Raw genomic sequence first — 22,892 nt, 5'->3', positions numbered from 1 at the left:
AGTGACAGACAAATAGACCAATGGAATAGAATTGAAGACCCAGAAATGAACCCACACACCTATGGTCACTTGATCTTCGACAAGGGAGCTAAAAACATCCAGTGGAAGAAAGACAGCATTTTCAACAAATGGTGCTGGCACAATTGGTTGTTAACATGTAGAAGAATGCGAATCGATCCATTCCTATCTCCTTGTACTAAGGTCAAGTCTAAGTGGATCAAGGAACTTCACATAAAACCAGAGACACTGAAACTTATAGAGGAGAAAGTGGGGAAAAGCCTTGAAGACATGGGCACAGGGGAAAAATTCCTGAATAGAACAGTAATGGCTTGTGCTGTAAGATCGAGAATTGACAAGTGGGACCTCATGAAACTACAAAGCTTCTGCAAGGCTAAAGACACCATCAATAAGACAAAAAAACCACCAACAGATTGGGAAAGGATCTTCACCTATCCTAAATCAGATAAGGGACTAATATCCAATATATATAAAGAACTCAAGAAGGTGGACTCCAGAAAGTCAAATAACCCCATTAAAAAATGGGGCTCAGAACTGAACAAAGAATTCTCACCTGAGGAATACCGAATGGCAGAGAAGCACCTGAAAAAATGTTCAACATCCTTAATCATCAGGGAAATGCAACTCAAAACAACCCTGAGATTCCACCTCACACCAGTCAGAATGGCTAAGATCAAGAATTCAGGTGACAGCAGATGGTGGCGAGGATGTGGAGAAAGAGGAACACTCCTCCATTGTTGGTGGGATTGCAAGCTTGTACAACCACTCTGGAAATCAGTCTGGCAGTTCCTCAGAAAATTGGACATAGTACTACCGGAGGATCCAGCAATACCTCTCCTGGGCATATATCCAGAAGATGTCCCAACAGGTAAAAAGGACACATGCTCCACTATGTTCATAGCAGCCCTATTTATAATAGCCAGAAGCTGGAAAGAACCCAGATGTCCCTCAACAGAGGAATGGATACAGAAATTATGGTACATTTACACAATGGAGTACTACTCAGCTATTAAAAAGAATGAATTTATGAAATTCCTAGCCAAATGGATGGACCTGGAGGGCATCATCTTGAGTGAAGTAACACAATCACAAAAGAACTCACACAATATGTATTCATTGATAAGTGGATATTAGCCCAATACTTAGGATACCCAAGATATAAGATACAATTTGCTAAACGCATGAAACTCAAGAAGAATGAAGACCAAAGTGTGGACACTGTGCACCTTCTTAGAATTGGGAACAAAACACCCAGGGAAGGAGTTACAGAGACAAAGTTCGTAGCTGTGATGAAAGGATGGACCATTTAGAGACTGCCGTATCCAGGGATCCGTCCCATAATCAGCTTCTAAACGCTGACACCATTGCATACACTAGCAAGATTTTGCTGAAAGGACCCAAATATAGCTGTCTCTTGTGAGACGATGACGGGGCCTAGCAAGCACTGGAGTGGATGTTCACAGTCAGCTATTGGATGTATCACAGGGCTCCCAATGGAGAAGCTAGAGAAAGTACCCAAGGAGCTAAAGGGATCTGCAACCCTATTGTTGGAACAACATGATGTACTAACCAGAACCCCGGAGCTCTTGTCTCTAGCTGCATATGTATCGAGAGATGGCCTAGTCGGCCATCAATGGAAAGAGAGGCCCATTGGACTTGTAAACTTTATATGCCCCAATATAGGGGAATGCCAGGGCCAAAAGAATGGGAATGGGTGGGTAGGGAAGTGGGGGGCGCTATGGGGGACTTTTGGGATAGCAATGGAAATGTAATTGAGGAAAATATGTAATAAAAATATTAACAATTAAAAAAAAAAAAGAAGTCTTTTAAAAAGAGCGCCACACCTCCAAGTCCTCAGCGCATTCGGTGTGCACACCTGAAATCAATTGTTTTTCCTGTGATAGAATGATTCAGTTCCTCTGGTTTCCCACTCTGTGCGGTTTCCATGGTCTTGATGGTGGAAACTGTGTCTCATTCAAGATCTGACACCAGTGTTAGCCCGGTAGCTGATATATGCTAAGCATCAGAAGTTATTTGTTGAACAGATGAATCCGTGGGTGAGTAAGTGAACTTCCTTGACAACCTCATTTCTCTCTGATTTTGTTTTCCTCTGAACATCCTATAGCCAGCTCTTGGACTTTATCTCACACAATTTTACACCTAATAATAAACTTCTTTGTAGAGGTCCTAGCGGTTTTGTGTATGTCTACCGTCTTTACTAATCTTATCTGTAACTGTCTTAAGGAAACATGAATTAATTTCTTTTCTTGTACACAGTCCTGCTGATCACACAGTAAGTGCTCAATAAACACTGGCTAATTGTTTTGAAGGAAAAAAAAACCCCAGAAGAAATGATTTCTTGACAGCTGGGATCACAGAATTTTAAAGTTGAAATGGCTGAACCGTCACCCAGAGGACTAATTTCTATGACTAGTTTCACTAGAAACTTCTTAGAAAAATGTTAATAGCTTTTCCTCTTATCCTTGAAGCAAGACAAATTGCTTTTCCTGGAGGGTCATCTGCTCAGTCCCCTCTCCCTCCAGAAGCACCCACAGCTCCCCAGGGATCATCTGCCGGGGAGCCAGCACCCGGTATGATGCTTGTGCTTTCATTACTGATGACTTCACAGTCGTGTGCTCGGATGCCTTTTGTTTCCATAGGACTTCCTCTAAAAATACCACAAAATTAGGTTGTCAGGGAAGTCACATGAAACCCAAATGATACATTTGGTATTTAATTCTAAAAGCTCGTCCAAAAAACAAAACAAAACAAAACAAAAAACCAAAAAACCAAAAAAAAAAAAAAAACAAAAAAAACAAAAAAAAACAAAAAAAACCCAAAAAAACAAACAAAAAAAACTGAACAGTGTCTTTGTAGCTGCAGATTTTAAGTCCGCCGAGGCAAACTCTGTTGTTTGCAACCTTGTGATATTTACAAACATCTTCTAAAGAAAGGGACGTAATTCTCGATTGTTAGAAGAAACAAGTCAGAGCATAAAGCAGACACACAGACCATGTTGTACCAGTACCTGCGTTTCCAGGGACGCTGAGCACTGTCCCAATGGAGATGAGGATTGGGTATGTCAGTACTACTCCAACATTGACCAGGATGTTGAATGCTGGAAAAAGAGGAGGGCAGACAGGATGAGGGGGTTGGCTCACTGTTCTCTCAATCCATAAGAACCAGCACCTTTGCTAAACACGCTTTCTCAAGGGCCTGCACCTTTGTTCAATTAATCTCATTTTAGTGATGGATGGCTTGCTCGAGTCAGTTCAATTCTTTGGTCCTCCTGCGCCACTCTGCCTGTGCTTTTGCCAGCTGGCTGACAGAGGTGTATGGGAGAGGCGAAGTCATCAATCTTCCACACCACATGTTAGCGCTGGAAGGGCAGTCTGGGGCTAGCCAGAGGCTGAAAACTGGGGACGGATCGAGCTTTGAAGCTTTTTTCTTGCTTACTTTGCTATTTGAGTCACATCCTAGGCACAGGCTCTGGTGCTACTGTCTAAGATAAGGTCTGTCCAAGGACAGCAGATCCTGGTTGTCCCTCCCCCAGCCCCACCCCTTTCTTTCAAGGTCACGTGGGCAAGTAAAGCTGGGCTCAGTGATTCTCTGGAGTCTGGCGACTCTTTTCCCCCATATTGTGCAGAGGTCAACAGAGGTCAGGCCCACAGACTACACTGATAGAGTGAGCTGGTGCTCTTTAATTGATACGTTTGGATTTCTTTCGTTAAAAGACCATTATTTAAGATAAACATCTAACCCCATTCAAAATTATAGACTATCAGTTTAATAAAGTTAAGCTTTTCAGAGGTCGTAGAGATGAGTGTTCACACATACAAAGGTTTGTTTAATCTGAGATGGTCTCTGTGAACATGGCTGAAGCATGTTGCCCATATTTTTGAAGATTCTACTAGACTCAAAGAAGGTTCTAGAACTATTCCAATGAGGAGGGTGTATGTTTTTCTGTTGTCACCTATAATTAAGCTCACCAACTTAGTTATTCAGAGTCATTTGTTCCTGGAGATTGGAGGCAATGGGCTTGACCCTCCAAGACTCACAAGTACACAGCACCCACAGTTAAGACAGGGGCCTTCCTCAGTTTGCAAGGCTAAATGTGAATGAATATTCCAGCACCTTGAATCTTTCCTTAATCTCATAGAGTGGAATAGGTGAAATTCCAACAAGTTAGCAATTTACTGAATAAATCAAAGCCCTGCTGAATCTCCCATTTGTCATTTTATTGATTGGACTGCATTTTGGCAGACTGAGAGAACAGAGTGATGTTTTAAAACTGAGTCTTCCTTACTCAACAAGAGCTCAGGTGGTTTTCCATGAAATGTGTTGTCTATTTTTCCTTAGTCCTTTAGGTGGAATAGTCTTTGATAACCCAAGGAAAATAATTTCTAATTCAATGTGTTCTCTATAGCATGGGCTCCAGCCTGAGTTTAAATGCAATTCAGATATGTCAGATAAGTGTTTCAGACTGACCTGTATTCAGACTAAGAGAACTCCCTGGAGGGCAGGTCATAGCCATAGCTGCAGGAGATGTGGAGTTCTGAGCACACACTGGCCTTTGTCTATCAGCTCTGCCTTTTAGACTAGTTCCAGCTAACTCACATGTCATTCCCATGGAGAAGAGAGGGTTGGGAATAAAAACACTAGCAGTGAAGCAGTAATGATCCCCAAATCCTGGAGAACATAGCTCAGGGAAGAGGCTGTCTCTTCAATTTGTCACAGCTCTGTTTGGGCAGAATGGGCTCTGGTGTGCACTGGTGGGCTTGATGGGGCAGCTGCAGTGCCAGCTGGAACCATGCCTGGTGGAATGTGGAAACACACTGCTTGGAGAATCTTGGGTCTGACTGCCATGGGCAGCCCAGCCTGAGATGGCTTACATTAGCTGTATCAGTGACTCTTATTGGTGGAGGGCTACTTTTCAGGGGGCATGAATGCCATTCACATGGAGGTGACCAAAGGGAAGTGACATTTTGGTTATGATTGGCTCCAGCTAACTATTTTTGGCCAGGAAACGATCTGAGCACTTTTAATTAGTATACTTTGATCTTACAGCAACACTACCAACTTCCAAATATACTATTGATTTTCACTCAACTTAGAGGTAATGAGAGATGATAACCATACAGTTTTGGCCTTGGAAAGCAGAACTCCAGGGACCAACATTTAATGCTTGATCTTTTTCTTGAATGTTTTCAGTTTAAGGACCTTCCCTGAGGGATCTAGACTGAAGTGGAAAAAGATGAGCCAATCAATGATCTTGCTGGAATCAGGACATTTGTTTTTTTTTTTTTTTTTTTCTCTTGGAACTGCAGTATTGCTACCGTTTCCAGTGTCACATTGGCTTAGAAGGTCAGGAGAAGGGCAATGCTGGCCCTGCAGGGCGAGTACATTGGGTACATGTGGAACAAAAGAGTGATTGACACTGGGCAGTATATGCAAGAAGCAGAATGAAGCTGGCTTTATTCAGAATAAGCTCTGGGAATTGGGGTTTGCAGTTTTCAATAGCTTGGGAGGAAGAACAGGGTCCTCTTACATCAAGTACAGGTAAATGAACGTCTGGAAAGTGGGAGCTGGGAGTTCAGCTCCAGAAAGACTCTGGGTGACCTTTATTTGGCTTTCAAATGGGCACATTCTGCTTAGCCAGGGCCACCAAGCTCAGCACATGCTGTGTTCTTTCTCTCCTGAAAGGGGATTCCTGGTGGATTCTCCATGCTCAGTAGAGTGGGCTGTTCTGTATGCAGGTATGAGCCTGTCATATCCAGCTCTAAGATAAAGTAGATTTTAAACCCAGCCCCCTCAGTGTGGTGCTTCAACTTCTTCATGATCTTCATCTCTCTTGAATTTTGTTCCCTCCCCTCCTGTCCCCTTGCCTCCCCTTCACTTCTTTGCTTCATGTCCATCTCAGCTGTTCCCAGTGCTCTAGCTACTTTGAGCATTTGAATGCATCATCCATTATTACTTCTGCCTGTCATACTATGCGCATAGGAAGAGTAATAAGTCACACACCACATTATGAAGACTAGATGAGGCTACCTAAAGGCCAGTGTTTGACAGAGTGACCTGAGTTTCTAACTGGATACTTTAATTCACAGCAGCCACTCTGTGATGGATAGCTCTGAGATAATCACGCAAGAGCCTACCAAGAATCGTCCACACATTCAGTGACCATAACCAATGTAGTCTGGATCTGTGGAGCACAAGAGCAGCAAGTGAAGTCATCGCACTCTAACCATCTGTTCAAGTGGAAGATCAAGTGACATGGAGAGTGGCAGGCACTTACCTAGCCATAGTCCCGCCATCCCACAGAGGCAGCCCCAGGGCAGGGCTGCGAAGGAGGACCAGTGCTCCACTTTGGTGAAATACAGGATGATGGGAGTGAAGGAGATAAAGATCAAATTGAAGAACCCCAAGGTGGAGACAAAGTGTGCAGCTTCACCGAAGTTGGCACTGCCCAGAAACATCTTAAACAGAACCTGGAAAGGAGAGAAACTCTTGAGAGTCTTTGCTGCAGGACAAAAGTGAATCCTACTGAACTTACTGGTCTAGAGTTTAGGCTCCATGTCATCTGCCCTACTACCTCTGTATTACTAAATGGGCTAGGGTGACAAAGAATTAAAATGCCCTACATTGTTCACAAGGTATAGGGACTGCCATGAAATTTATTTCTTGTGGTGTTATAAGTCTCTGGGGTTACTCAACACTATGACAACAAAATCATCAAGGTGGGCACAGGGTGAAGGATGAATGAAGGTTATATGAGCCCACACAAATTGAGTGTTGATATGCCATCAATTAATTCTCCCTTGCAACCATGGGATTCTTTGCATCTTTATTATGACAGATGCTGAGAACTAAGTGTTATTAGATTGCTAAGACAAATACTGAGGCCTTAGATTTGTCGGCACTCTTCTCCCCAAGTTTAAGATGCCTTCACAAGAACTGTGTTACTCTCTGGATTAAAATGAATTTATTTTTCTGGGTTATAAGTTCATGTGTAGAGGCAGAAGATAGGTAGATATGAAGGGATGCCATGAACTCACAGAATGGGCAGAAGGGGGAAGCCAGACCTGGTCTGTATTCTTGGCTTCTTAACCCCCTTTCATCTTGCTAACCCACTAACAAAGATTACCAAATGCAGCAGCAGATTGTCACTGCCTGGAATTAGGCTTCAGAAAAGAACTTCTATGTATGTTAACAACCATCATCACTCCTAGAATGAATGCATTTTGTAGTCTGGTAAGGATAATTCTCTCTATACCAGCCATCCTGCTTTCCCAGTACTTTTAGTACTGCTTTGGCTTTTAACGTCATATATGTTTGTGGTTTTTCTCTTAGAAGACTTAATCTTGCTGGTCTTTGGTCCCCATCAACCATTTTAGTAGTGTTTCCTTAGGGTGGGCTAGGCACTCATGGTAAATGAATGAACACTTGTCAAGCTTGTCACACAGAATCAGTGGGACCACTCCCTCAATTTATAAATGTGGAATCAGACTTCGTGTGCATGGGCCACAGTGGTGGTGGGTAGGCAAGCCTCCAGGAGGGATGCAAAAGGCCATTTCTATCTTTTAGAGTTTGTTCCATCCTTGCTTTTCATTTTATAGAAACTCTAGGAGAGGTGAAATTGGAATTGCCCTTTAGATACATCAGAAAGTTAGCGTTTAAAGAAATTGAACTTTGGGAAAATAACCTTTTAGATTTGCTGTCGAAGACCTTGCTTCTGAAGTTATGTGTGGTGACCCCAGTGACATTTTCTTGAATGACAGGGAATCCAGGGGAGAAATTACACCAAGTACATACAGTGGTATAGAGAGTGTTTTCATTTTGGTAATGGCTTGGGTTCTGTGTAGTGTGGGCCCCCTATGTTGCAAAACTCACACTCTCAAATGATAGGTTATTATTTTTAATACCTCTATGGAGTTAAAATAATTACCATATACTCAAATGAAAAAAATGAAGAGGGGAGGAGTCACTTTCCTTACATTTTTGCTGTAAATGTCTGATAACTGGGGGCAGCCTTGACTCCAAGCCAAGGCAGTAACCATGGCTACCTTACTAAGGCCTTGGAGAGTTATAAAATCTTTCAAAGCTTCAGTTCTCTCTTCCAGAAAGTACAACGATGCATGGCATGTAAGGACATGTCAACAGGGTGAAATTTTCTGTTAGATGCCCAGCACACAAGTATTTTTTTTTTAAAAGACACATTATTATTTAACATGCCTGTATTTTTCTAAGATTTTCATTGCACTTCTTTATTTTGTTGCTTAATCCTAAACTATGAGTGACAGCTGACTATAGAGGATGATACAGACCTACCTTATACAGTGCAGATGTGGAGGCTGAGCCTACAGCAAATGCCACACCGATGATGGAATCAGCGTGGAAATTATCCGCATACGCCATCATGACAATGCCTGTAATTGCCATTATTGCTGCGACAATCTGTCAAATGGAATGGAAGGAAACAAGAAAAAGTTATGATTTCCTATCCCAGATCAACCCATTTAAGCCCCATGAAAGCTGCTACATCCTTCTTTGAGGCTAATTACCTCCTCCTTCATCAGTGTTTATATTTAAGAAGAGTCAGTATCCTTGTGTTGTCCTTTATCCCTCTGGCTCCTCCATGGCCAACAGAGCCAACTAGCCAGTTGCCATAGGGGCTCATAGAGCCTGAAGTGACAACCAGGGAGCCTGTATGGGTCTGACTTAGGTCCTCTGCATATATGGTGTGGAAGTGTAGCTTGGTGTTTTGTGGGAGCAGGGGCTATCTCTGAGTCTTTTGCTGACTTTTGGGACCCTTTTCCTCCTACTGGGTTGCCTCATGCAACCTTAATATGAGGCTCTGTGCCTAGTCTTATTGTAACTTTATATGCTGTGTTTGCTTGATAGCCCTGGGAGGCCTGTTCTTTTCTGAAGGGAAATAGAGAAGGAAGAGGGGGAGGAGGAAGAGGAGGAAGAAGAGAAGGAGGAAGAGGAGGAAGAGGAGGAGGAGGGAGGGGAAACTTTGGTGGGAGGGAGAAGGGAAAATTAGTAAAACATAAAATAAAGAAGGGTCAAAAGTATCAAAAAGAGACCAGTCTGCTCATGCCACAGACATGGAATATAAAAAGCTGTGCTGATTAATGACAAGCAACTTAGAATTTGTTTTATTCATCTTCCTTGACATTAATATCCTTGTTGGTGAAACGGATTTTCCAGGAAGCCATATCTAAGTATTTTCATGTATGTTGACTTCTTCAGACAATTCTGCACACATTTTAACCAGTTCCTTGGGGCTATGTGTGTCTATAGACATTCACACCACACCAAGACTTGATGAGGGAGATGTAATTTTGATAGAGCTGAGAGGAAAACCCTTGATGAAGGGCAGCAAGACCTCCCAGCAACACAGAGAGGAGCAAGCTAGATCCGGATTGTTTGGGATGTCCTGTGATTCCTCTAACTACCTGTCTCTACATGCAAATTCATTCATTTCAAAAACGATAAACCACAGAAAAAGAATTCCATTTAATTATGTTTTATTTTATTACCTTGCTAGAGCATTCTTTATATTTACAAATAGAAATAGTAATAATTTGACCAAGGCTATAACGATTGGTTGTAATGAGGTACAGTACTGTTATGTTCAAGAGCTCATTCTGCATGACCTGCTGTCTTGCACCTGCTTCATCAAGTTTCCTGCCCTCATGCCATTGCAAAGCACTTCAAAATGACTGCCAACAGTAAAACAAGAACCTCTCAATAGGAAGGATGGCGTTTCCTCACTGACTTTAAATTCAAGATAAGAACCCGTAAGAGATTTAGTTGTAGGAAGACTCAGTTCTGAGCATTTCAAAGCCAGTGCCTTTGAATCTAGCTTTTAAACATCGGGGACATTCCAGGCCATTTTGAGTGCTATTAGTGCATGACTTATGATAACAAGGTGTGAGCCAAGACCTGAGGGCAGATTAGAGTGTGCTCCTGATGGCGTGTAACCCAGTGATGCTTTTGTTTATGACCATCAGTGACAAGCACATGGCGGCCCCAGAATGGCTCTACATTTAAGAACAAAACTCAGCAGGAATCCTTGGGAACACACCCTATGTGTCAGCAGAAGTAGATCACCTTCATAACAAGTTACTGGGGAGATGAGCAAATGTTGACTATTTTTGCACTGCCAGGTGTCACCTGCCCTAGTGTGTGTGTGTGTAAGATTTAAGGCATACAGTGGAAGGTGCTGGGTAGTTTTGCAAGTAAGAAATAATAGTAATAATGTAAATAAACACAGGAGGAAGCCATCTGTATCTGACAATTCTGGAAGGCAATGATTTGCTTTGACTGAGGATTTATCATTCAGCAAGGCACTCTAACCATTTTGGGCAGCCTCATTTCTGAGAAATAAAAAGGTGTATTGGTCAATTGCATTCTGATTTGATTTTGTGTTTAAATCATCTTTGCTACCTAATGTGTTCATAGGCAGAAAGAGTTCCCCCAGAACATTAATCTTGGAAGATTAAAAATACGTAAAAAAAAAAGTTGCTGGCCAACTACCAGTTCTATTTTTTGATCAAGTAATTATATAAATACTTCAAACAGGGTTAATAAAACCGTGTTAATCCTAAGGAACTTGAGCAGGATTAGCTGTGTTTAGAAGGTAACTTTGGTATTTAGGCCATTGAGTGTTATATATCATTCTGGATGAAGGAAGCTAGAAAAAAAAATGTACTGCCAACAAACAAAAACAAAACAAAGCCCAAATCCAAAACCACCCTTGTCCAGAAACTGATGGGCAGATGGTGCAATATTTTCAGGGCAAGCAGACATGGCGGCTCCTCCCTGTCTGCATTACCCAGAAGTAAAAAAAGGTGGGAAGAGATTGCTATTGTATGTTTTCTCAAGGCAAGACTCAGATATGTCTAAAAATGACATAATTTTAAAGCAATTGGAAATTATAATCATAGCAAGCCTCTTCAAGAGCTTGTGAAAATATTCACCTGAACTCTTTGAATTGACATGCCAATTCCACCAGCATCTGTCTCAATTGCTTGCATGGGAAGAAGTGGTTTTCCCATTAGGGGGCCAGATAACACTTAGTTAAGGTCTGCGAGCATAAAAATCTGAGTATTAGGAGGTATTAGAAAACTCTTACCCACAAGAAAGGCAGTGATTTATAAAACATATAGTACGTTCCTAGCAAGGAGATAAATGTCTTAATTTAAAATTTATAATAATCTGAATAGACAAAGTCTCTACTGTACATTCTAAGAAATTCTCTGTTTCTGATAGATACATCTAGAAGTTGAGAAATGGATCTCAACTTATCTTGAACATGTAGGAATGCCTTGGGTGGAAAGTCTATTTGGAGCATTCCTTTAGATGGCCCTAGAATGGCTGTATTTAGCATGGCACCACTGCTTTAAACTTCAAAGAGTAAACCGTTCATATAACAAACACCCTGAGCACAGATCTAAGCCACACACATTTTTAGAATCAGTCTTCAAAGGCTTGGCCACTCATTCAATGGAAACAGAGAAGGACACTACTTAGCCCATTGGTCATGCATCCTCAAGAAGCCTGCATCTTAATCAAGCTCTCCTACAAGCTCATGAATATTGTGACCACCAAGGAAAACGGGGACACTCTACCTCCCATGAGAACGTCCTTGGGTGGAAAAAAAAGCAGCAACTGGTGGGGCTACCAGTTGGCTTCTGAAAGCTTCTTCTGACAGATGACTCGAAGTTCAGTTTCCTAACCAACTACAAGTACCTAAGTAAGACAAGCAAAGCCATTATCATCCTTGGAATGTCGTTTGGGTGGGAATGTTAGGTAACACTGTGACCACAAAACTGACAGTGCTGTCATCTGGAACTTCCCAAAGCTCTCCACTCTCTTATGCCTGGTGCAGCTCCTTCACGTGAGTGCCCCAGGAAATGGATTCAGGCACCACATCTTCCCAGCATGCCAGCCAAGGGACATATCTTCTGGGGCAGCTAGCTACCTCTTTCTGTCCTTCAGAGAGCACTTAGCATTCACTCTCAGGGGACATTTGTAGAGGGTGATTAGACTATATGTGAGCCTGTTTCTACAGCTAAGATGCTTGACACACTGAACACCATCTGTAGTTCTGCAGGAGAATCAAGCTTCTTTTACCATTCAAAAACCCACTAAAGTCTAGAGAAGCAACTCAATTTTGGCTGTTGGTGTTTTGGTGTATCTATACATTTTCCTTTTTCTGTGCAGGCCTTCAAAAGGCACAAGGATATGATTCTCCTTGTATTATCCGATACTCTGTGTTTCCCATTCACAAATGGTGCCCAGAATTATTTTCTGCCTAGCAATATCATCCACGTTAGGGCCCAAGTCATCAGAAGGAACCTTTAGTCCACTCTTTTGCTATAAACTTCCTATACGACCTTTACAGATCTAAAAACGAAACTGCAGCCTTAACACAGTTCTTTGTGGGCAATTCTGCCTTTTTGCAGTTTTATGAGTGTGGAAGAACCTCACTGGTTCACAGTGAATCCCTGGTTCCTAAAGCAAAAATGAAGTCCTAGAACAAAGGTATTAAGCTACATTGTTGACAGTGCTGCCCTCAAGCTCAAGGTTCTATGCCGGTGGTGGAGAATGCGGCAGCAATTACGAACTCTGCCGCCGAGAGCTGCATGACTTCAGCGTTTGGGTAGATTTGGGTCTATTTTCAAGGGACCACAGGATCCTTAAACTTCTCCGTGTTAAGTTTAAAATTATGTAAAGAACTATCTCTTTTATTTTGAACTATAAATTGAACAAGAGATGAACGATGAGAAATAAAAGAAGTCTAGGGATCCATAGCTATCAAGAAGAGGCAAGAAGTCCATAGGACGCTTAAGGACTTAAGGGTTCTGCACCCCTGAATTTCGAATCCCTCCATGACTATTTTTATCTGTATAAAATCCACTTAAAAGTGAGATCACAAGAAGACCTGAATAGGAAAGAGGGAGGGGGGATCCCAGAAAGAAGGATTGACAACTGCATGGATAGACACAGTGCACACTGAGTTAACGATTAAGGATGCAGGGCTTGTGAGAATCAAATCTGACACTGATCAGAACTTTGCTTTCTCCTTTCTTGGCTCCATTCATAAGGCTTTGTTCTGCCATGCGGGACCTAATGAGGATGAGCCTACTGGTTATCTGCTGTGGCTGCCCCTGGGAAGCATGAAGGCTCCTGTGAGTCTGCACTGTGTCTGGACAAGCAGCTACCAAAAGCAAATGTAAACTAAAGGTCGTCTTGAGTCTTCTCTGAATGTTCAGGATCAGCACACTCCAGTGGCAGCTCAATTCTAGTGTCCCATGTCAGAGCCATTGTGGGCGCGTTTTAATTCAAAGTACAGATTAAGAAACAAAAGAGTCAGTGCAACTGATGTTCTCCAGCCAGGGACTCTTGGAAAGTCACCAAAAGAGCTGCACTATATGACACAAGCTGTTTGGGAATAACATAATGCAGGGAATATTTGGCTGTCACAGGAGCATATGTTGGAGAAACCTAAATTCATTCTGTCTATCTATTTGCTAAGAAGACTTGGAATCTGTTCAAGTGTCTGGCAACCACAAATTTTCTAAAATCTCTCCATTTCACTAATTTGAAAATGAAAAAATTGAAATAATGGTATAAAATGTAAGAGGGGATCAAGATGTCAAAGAAAGGCTTCAACATTTCTAGTCTAGTAGCCAATTCTCGTTGGAATAAACAGGCACCAGTGACAGGGAGGGACTCTCTCAGTTAGAAGGGCATTCCTCTCTGTGTTCTTTGCATCTGTGGTGCTGGTGACAGAACTCAGGCTTTCCTACATACTAGACAGCACTTTCTAGTGGAGCAACTGCAGTGGTGTTTGTGGGATTTTAAGAAATCTAGTTAAGTGCATGGGATCTCAGAGGTAGGAAAACAACCACATTCAAGGCTGCAAGAGGTAGATTGTGGCTTCCTAATATTTTTAGAAGTATCATGTTTACAAATTTCCACAGGATAAATAGAAATTACCTGTAAACAACTACTCCTAAAGGAGATGTTTAACATCTCATGGAATACCAATAAGTTGGATGACATGACTTTATAATAGAAAAATAATGAATAATATTTTTTCCTTTTAGGTGTACTTTAATCAGTAGTCCATAGAAACCAAGTATTAACAAATGATCCACAATGGTTAATCTATTATTATAGAAATATTATCCATTTGTGATCCAGATATGCTTATGCTTATTGATATTACCTCAATTTGAAGTATTGTTTTCTTCTTTGGGGGAGTCAAATATAAGGCTATACAGCGGTCTATGTACATTATAAAAAGAAACGAAGAAAAATGAAAGAAGGAAGTTTCTTATTTTATTTCTTATTAAATCTGTCTTTTCACTGTTCGTGTCAAGCTTCCATTCTGAATTTCTGAGCAGTGTCTCTCAAACTCAATCAGAGTTTTTGCAATTGTGTGTTTACTTTCTTCTCTAAAGAGATAGAATCTTTCTATCACCAAGACTGGGCTTGAACTCCTGGTCTCAAGTATTCCTCCTGCTTCAGCCTTTGGAGGGACTGCTCCTACAGGCTGCATCAGTGCACCCAGCTCTTAATTTTCTTTGAAAAAGAAAGCTTTTCAGCCAATGGCTGTCAGGCATGTTCTCTTCTCGTAGATGTCACTTTTAGCATTAGGAGAGAGGCAAGGACCTAGACATACTGTCAACAAGAACAAGATTTGGGTAGAAAAATACATTTCAAACCCAATCTTAGCTCTTCCGGAGGAGAATACAGTGCATGATCTTGGTACTGACAAGCAACGCCCCTCATGTGGTTTTCCTTGTAAAGCGTTATTGCCTTGATGTGGACAGGGTGGGTGGGGGGTTCCAGGTATGAATGGGGTTTAACTCCTGAAATCCACACAGATCCTGAGAAATCTGTTTCTAACATGGAATAACCACACAAAAATTCTATGTATCAGATATAATTATATTAAAAAATCACATATATTTATTTAAAAATCTGTGCTCATACTAAAAGAAATAAACTCAAAACTGAGGTGTTAGGCACACGTTTAACATAGTTCAGTTAAGGATTTGCACCCCAAAGTACAAGTTGTTGCTTTTCTTTCCATTCCTAGATTAGTCACGCTAGATATATAGCCACTTTTAATAGCATTGTGCCATTACCAGTGACTTTAATTACTGTTTGGCAATCTTTATCTACTTACACCAATATTAATTAAATCCATCTGGGTAAGGGCAGGCTGGGGGTTGTTCCAAAATATGTTGATTGACACAAGCAAATCACAATCTTTACTGTGGCTTATTCTCTCAGACCCTTCTTTGCTGAGGACAAGGAATGGACTCGATAATAATTCTACAAGTTAATTCTAAATTAGGATCTCAATTTCTCAGTCTGGTTCAGGGCCTACTGTTGTAATCAACTGACTCCTCAGCAGAAACAGCCCTTTCTCCTCTCACGATGCTGTCACTGCCGGGCTTTCCTAACACATCTTCAAATTGCAATTTGTACTCAGAACCAGTGGGGCAAGTTTTAGAGAAACTCCACGAAACAGCAGTGCGGTGATAAGATTTAGGAAGCAGGGAGGCACCGCGCATGGAATTGAGTGTGCCATTACCCGCACTCCCATGAACCTGTCCTTCAGCACAATCCAGGACAGCAAGAAGACAAAGGCTTTGTTGCAACAGAACAGAGCAGAGACGTCAGTGGCCGTCAGCTTCTTTAAAGCCAGTAAGTACAGGTAATTTGTCAAAGTCCACAGAATAGAAAAAGGAGCAGTTCTTTTAAGAAAGAGCTTCAGTGTCAGGCCATCTTCTCCAAAAATCCGACTGCATTCCCTAGGAAAGAAAGAAAGGTTGATACACAGGCACTCTTGCAGACCCGTCCCAACTGGCTGACTTGCCATGACCATTGTTAGGCAAGGGCACAGACACTGGGTGGGGTCCATCAGGCAACTCTGGAATCTGCTGAGCCCTGGTTTGTCACCTGTCACCTTTAGGAAGTACCTCAGGCGGTCCTTGGAAAGAGCCCACAGCTGCTCCACCAAGAACAGGACACTTTCCTCATCATATCCTTCTGAGTTGACCAGCCACTCTGCTGCCTCTGAAGGTCCTGGGAGAAGCCTGGAGAAACTCCAACATGGGCAGTCAACCAAAGTCACTAGCTACTGACAAAGCTTGAAGCTTCCCGCGTGCAAAGGGGACGGGACCAAGGTAGCTGCTGTTGTGTAACTGGGCTGTGTGGGGGGCTCCCAGAAGCCTGTGGACAGGGAGCTTTTGTGTGTCCATCAAGCCTCCCACACTTTGCCATTTAATTATTTCTGGGATACAGCTTCTTTCTAAGATCTCTCTTCAGTGACAAAGTTTAGTTTTCTTAAGGCAGAACAAAGAAAGTCTCTGTGACAACCCTAAAAAGTTAAGTGTGAAACTCAGGGTGTACTTAAATGCCCACAAGCCATGTCCAGTTTGAATTCAGTACATGAAAATAGTCACTTCCTTCAGTGAAACCTTTGATTTGTTTGATTTATTATTAAATTGGCTATTTATCTTTTGGGACCACTTTAATAAGTCATATTCAGACAGGAGCAGCAGTGGGGTGGTGACAGTGCCTGGCTTCTGTGGTCTGAAAAGACTCCCTTTGGAAGTATACTGTAATTGCAATCACAAATATGAACACATAATATTTACTGGACAGTCATCATTTGCCAGCATGATATTAATTAAAGTAGTATAAATATCTTGTTCAAAGCAACACTTTGCTAATATTTGGGCATATTTACAGGAGAATGCATTTTTATGACTTAGTACAACAGTAGGTTCAGCTTTTACTGAAGAGAGATCACTGTCCTGAAAGCACTTAACATAAGCTAAGTTTATGTTAAGGGATTTCTACAAATGAAGTAGCCTCCTGTTTGGGGATGCTGGAATGAAAGAGTGAGAAGGGCTCTCAGAACTGGGAGCTGAGACGGAAATAACGAGTCACTGGGTAAACTCTGCTTGCATTTGAGTAGCTAAGGATGCTGGGGCTTCAGGAAGGTCAAAACTGTGTTACACACATATACACATGCATGCATGCATGCAAGCACACACACACTCTGAACCTTTGTCATGCAGGGAATTCTGTCTTGTGGGTTGACTTTCATGTGAAACAGATCTTTAAATCGGGAGTTTTACGAAAAGGAAGATGAAATTTCCCAAAGGGAAGTTTTTACTTGACAGAGACACAACTTCAGTGTAGGGAATCAATAAAGGCCGAAGCCTTCAGTAAAGCACACAGAAGTCTCACGTATCACACAGAAAAACTAATGGCCCCTTTGCAGCCCTGCAGCTGCTTGTGACAGTAAGTGGCAGCTTTGTGAAGAGGGTGAATGGCAATGCTTCCACACTGCCTCAGATGCAAGGTTTGCTCCGGGTAGGGTGGGGCATCTGCCTGGCCAGAAAGCAAGAAGGAGTTGAGAGTCCTTGGTTTATTATTTTATCCACCACCACTAGATGCCTTTGTGAAAACACATTTACCAAAACACATGTAGAAAAACATTTATTAAATGGTTTTCTCTCTCCTTATTCCTGGCTTTGTGATGGTTCTTACCTGGAGACCATAGTCACCAGATGAGAATCTCAAGTCAAGCCAGTGGGGCAGGGAAGGAGCATAGTTCTCTAGGGATGGAGAGAGACAACTATCCGTGGGCAAAGTGGCCCACAAAGCTGATCACTAGTACAGGTTGTTCTGATCTAGCTGGTCACATCATGCAGGCACTCAGTCTTTTCTTATTTCTCTGTCTCCTCATCCCTCTCATTGCTGTCTACCTCCCCATATGTAACAGAAGTCTTCCTCTTATTCCTTCCCTATCCAAATTCTAAGTGACCCATGTGAAAATCTATGCAATGTAAGCCTTAGGTCTTGAGAAATGTGAACACTCAAAGAACGGGTATTTCCTAAGGAGCAATGAACAGTGTGCCTCTCTTTGGGGTGATGGGAACAGAATATCTGGATAAGAGGCAAAGTTTGGAATGAAGCCAGGGGTTGGGGAAATAATAAATTAGTTACACTCCCTGTATAGCAGCAGCTTTTAGTTACTAAGCACTTTCGGTATGTCAAGTGAGCACTTTTTATATACCAAATGGTGCTTTAAGCACATTTCATCAGAGACCGCTGGATTTGACTCTCATTCTTTCTAGAGATTTTTTTCTCTGTTAATGACACATCTTTATTAAAGCTATAGCAAATAATTTCTTTTCTCTGTAAATTTCAAATGTACTTGGGGCACTTGAGTTCTGGCAGTATTTAATTGGAACAACAGATTCATCAAAATCCATTTCTAAGGGGACACATCTTATCACCTAGATTTGATACTTTATTGAAAATTCCTTTGATGTTAGTGATAAGAAAAAAAAATCCCATGAAATTCTTCCATACTGCTCAGGAGAAAAAAATGAGAGATCGTGTGCAATGGGAAAATTCTGCCTTCAGACTTCCACACTCACCATGCCCCCCTGTGCAGGCCTGAAAGCTTGAGAGCCCCTTTTTAGCAGATGCTGTTAATGAGTCTGCAGGGAAAAGAGATCAAAGCTCCCAGAGTGTTTTGACCATGTTTCGCTCTCATTGTTCTCACTAGAGAACAGGCCTCTCTCACAGATAGTGGTCTCTGCTTCACAGTAAAAGTCAGGTGGAGGCATCTTGTCAAGGTACAGAGTCTGCAAAGCTCAGAGTTAGTCCGATAGGAGGGATGTGGGGGAGAGGCAGTTCATTCCTCAAGTCTCCTTTCAGCCTGCTGTACATGTCTTAGCCTGAACAGAGCAGTGTGGCCTGCTTCACAGTGCTCTCACGATGCACTCCCTCCTCTACACACTTTTAATTGTTTTTATCACATGTTTATCAAAGCACAGGTGCTTTGCGGAAGAGCACAGACAGCAAGGTGTCTGGCACACAAACAATTATGGGGCTTTTCTTTTTTAAATAAAAGGTAATATTTATTGTTTTAGTTTTTTAAATTAAAAATTTAGATTTTTAAATTTTTTTGTATATACATACCATGTGTGTTCCTGGTACCTAAGGAGGTCAAAAGAAGGCATCAGATCCTCTGGAAGTGAAGTTATGGATGCCTGTAAGCTACCATGCGAGTTCTAGGAACTAAACCCAAGTCCTCTTCAAGAGCAACAAGTACTGTTAACCACTGGCCACCTCTCCAGCAGTCTTTTTGTTTCTTTAAATTAAACATTGCTGGTCACATGGAGAGAACTAGCTCACAGTGTGATTTCACCATTCCCTTACACTTCCAGATAGGTGACAAGAAGTGGAAGTGTTTTAAAATCTAATCTCAGAGTGTACCAATCATAATAGTCATTTCTTTTTGGCTGAGCACAGGGGAATAAAGAAGGCTTATTTGAGCTCCTGTGTGACACATGCATTGTCACTCTGGTGAAGATCCGGAACTGTGATCTCCTGAGGACACGGGCATGAGCACTGTAGTTGCAGAGTTTCTTCTTCAGCTCTGGATTTTCCCTTTCTAGAAAAGAAACTGTGTGAGTATGCATGGGTGTGTGCGTGTGTGTGTGTGTGTGTGCGTGTGTGTGTGTATGGAGAGGCAAGAAGACAATTTTGGCTGTCATTCCCCAGTTACCATCCATCTTGTTTGTTGGGACAAGGTCTTTCACTGGTCTAGAGCTTACCATGGAGGCTAGGCTTGCTGGCCTCTGAGCTCCAGGGTTCCTCTTGTCTCCATTTCCTCAGTGCTTGGATAGCAAACATGCTCAACCAAGCTTATATATATATTTTCCCTTTTCCTTTTTGTTCTGGTACAGAACTCAGATCCTCCTGTTTGCAAAGTAAACACTTTACCTGCTATAGTCCACAAACAACCAACCAACCAACCAAACCCCACCCCCCAAAACTAAAAGCAACCAAACAAAATAGATATGACCAAAACATTGCTTTTGCCTTCCAGGAGTGCTATACAGAGACTGACATTAGCCCTGTCAGGTTACTGAGCACTTTCAGAGGCCTGACTTAGTACTAAACAAATACCAGAACCATTAGACAAGTAGTCTAACCACCATTACACATATTTACCAAATAACACAAGGCCCAAGGGTCCCACCAACAGAAATTGGTATCTCTTCAGGTCACTCAGTGCTCAGCTTCCCATCTCAATAACAAGACAATTTCCTCTGTTAAGGCATCAGAGTGCTGGAAAAATTAAGCAAATGTTGTGTAACAGCAATTAATTTTATTAATATAGGCGTTTTTCCTTCCAGAGTTTAGGACAGTTTGAACACATGACCTTCAGAGACAAATAAAAAAGAATCTGCATATAAATCAGGGTTCTATTCTGTACCACTAACCTCAGGCCAGAACTTCAGCCTTTTGGAATTTGTTTCTATTTTGTGTTAAGATGGGGATACTGACATCACCTGAAAAAGGTGTTTCTTACCGTGATGATGGTGATGACCTAAGGTAAGGGACACAAAGTAAGGGGACTGATCCTGCTTCCTCCCATTCATCACCAACCATATAGCTCTCACTTCTTTATTTCCACAGTGAACTCAATTTATATCCCAAAGAGTTGAGAATTTGCACATTTGCATAAAACTTGTTTTGAAACATCTATAAATCATTGAACATGGAACCTACCTGAATTTTTTTATTGGCGACTGCTTTTCTTGAGCTGTGGCTAGATGGCCGGAATAATAGACTGGGAAAAACATAATGTTCCAGTTTGTTGAAAACCATGTCATGAAAAAAGGACAATAAAAATTCTTGTAAGTGATTTTTACAATTTGTGTGGTTCCAACCCAAGATGATGACACTGACAAGATGATCAAGAGTCCCCAGATGGTCTTCAGAACCATGGATGTGCAGGACAGGCAGCGAGCCTTGAGTCCGTTTTCTTGGCTGCTGCTCTCAGGATGAGTCTGTGTCCCATCATCCCCTGAAAACGGGAGAGGAATACAGATGTGGAGGGAGGAGCAGTCAGATGTGTTGGCTTCTTTAAGAAGATGCATGTAACTACAAGCCTGGTTTACATGCCAGAGTTTGTCTTTTTTTTTTTTTTTTTTTTGGTCAGCACCAGAAGAGAACAATGATCCCCCCCCCAGCTTATACTTTTTATTTTACATTTTTTGAGATTTTGCTTATTTTTATTTTATGAAATAAAAGTGTTTGAAATAAAAGTATGAGGTGTTTGACGTGTTTGATTTTGTAAGTATGAAGTCTACACACCATGTGTGCGCAGTGCTGGTGAAGGTTAGAAGAGGGTGTCTAACCCCTCTGGAGTCACAGAGAGTTGCAAGCCACCACGAGGATGCTAGGAATCGAATCCAAGTCTTCTGCAAGAGCAGCCGGTGCTCTTAACTGTTGAGCCACTTCTAGCACCCCACCCCCAACTCATTCTGTCTATGGACTTTGTTTTGCAGCTTCCGGTGTGGATGTGGACCCCACCAAGTAGGTAAAGATGCTCGTGCATGTGGAGACTGTTACACTGTAGGCAAGCTTTGCCTTTAAGAATATTCTACACCTCAGCTTCTAAAGACCTGTGGTGGGCCTCAACTAACCCATGGGAATGTATTGGGGTTTGCTGCCCCTAGCAGAAGCTCTAAGGGACATCCAGGGATCTACCAGATCTCTTCCTCTTCCTCTCTGTCATTAAGACTGAAACTCTCCAATAGATAAAGCCAGTCTTTCAGCCTATGTTCAGGGGTGGGGGGTGGTTTGGGGATAAAGTCAACTGAGCCAAACTAGCCCTGTATCCACCAACATGAGAAGTTGCCAGAGGCAAATACTTGTTTTTGTATTCTACAGACATCTTTTAAAATGGTACCAGATGACTCTTAAACTGAAACCAGTGTGTCTCAAGAACAGAGCAAATGTGACTGTACAAAGTCATTTCCGAACTTGTAACTAATTATTGTTCAATGTGTTTAGTAGGCTTTGTTTGAATTTTAATTTTTCCTAAGAAAATCTAGTTGCAATTTTCACATTTAAATAGTCAAAACTGTCTGGAGTTGATAGCCATCACTGCTCTTCCTTGTGATAGAAAAAAAAATAAGTTAGAAATGAATTCATGTACCTCGCAGGGACTATGAAGGAGGTCAGCCCCCCACCTGAGATCCTACATGGCAGCCTCTTGCAGGGACATAGAATTCTCTGCAAGATTTTCCTCTGTTTCTAGGAACTTAGCTGAGGCTTAAGGTCTATACTTGGAGTGGAAGTGTGACTCACTCAGCCTTTCAAGAACCTGCCTGAACACGTTCCTACTACTTGATGAAGCAAAGCCCAACTCTCTCTCCTACCCGTGAGGCTACACCCTTTACTGGGCTAATGCTTTCAAAAAATGATCTTTGAAAGTAAATCCTTCACTTGGAATATAAATGTGAACCCAGCACTTACTATGGAACTTCTTTGCCTTATAAGTAGTACTGAATTCTTGGGTGAGCAAGAGCAGGTGAAAACTGCTATTCTCTGATTTATTTATTCAATAAACTCTTTGGAGACTCTTAGATCTGGTTCTCTCCTTGAGTCTCAGGGATTCGGAATGAAAAACTTGAGTTATAGTCTGGTGAAACACACCTGACTCAAGATGATAAGAGCCAGTTCATACAGAGGCAAGGTAGCATAAAGAAGAGAAACAACATGGTCGGGAGAAAGCTCCTTAATGCAGACACTGAAGTGAGGCAGGTAGCAGGACTTAGCTACTTCCCTCGACTATGAGCAGATATTATCACTCTTGATAACAGTTCTGCAAATGTCCTGTGACTGATGCAGAGAGGTAAAGGGAAAAGAAGGAAGATTAATAAAAATGTTGGAATCAGAGACTGTTGTGCCAGGAGGCCGGAAAAGAAACAAGTCTACAGACAGAAAGACCTGAGGCTTGGGTG

General features: G+C 41.9%; 1 protein-coding gene across 1 annotated transcript in view; it reads right to left on the bottom strand.

Moving 5' to 3' along the window:
* Slc35f4 (solute carrier family 35 member F4) overlaps positions 1-22,892 on the bottom strand; it is a 248,991-nt gene that overhangs the window by 5,682 nt on the left and 220,417 nt on the right. The window contains exons 3-7 of the mRNA XM_021181793.3: positions 20,650-20,947; positions 15,638-15,857; positions 8,347-8,472; positions 6,314-6,506; positions 3,047-3,136 (exon numbers count right to left, since the gene is read on the bottom strand). Coding sequence (XP_021037452.1) covers positions 3,047-3,136; positions 6,314-6,506; positions 8,347-8,472; positions 15,638-15,857; positions 20,650-20,947 — 927 coding nt within the window. The remainder of the gene's footprint in view (positions 1-3,046; positions 3,137-6,313; positions 6,507-8,346; positions 8,473-15,637; positions 15,858-20,649; positions 20,948-22,892) is intronic.

Source organism: Mus caroli, unplaced genomic scaffold (genome assembly GCF_978045245.1).
Source record: "Mus caroli unplaced genomic scaffold, Mus_caroli_1 scaffold_12, whole genome shotgun sequence".
NCBI classification, from domain to species: domain Eukaryota; kingdom Metazoa; phylum Chordata; class Mammalia; order Rodentia; family Muridae; genus Mus; species Mus caroli.
Note: the sequence above shows the minus strand (reverse complement) of the source record. Positions and strands in the feature narration are given on the sequence as shown.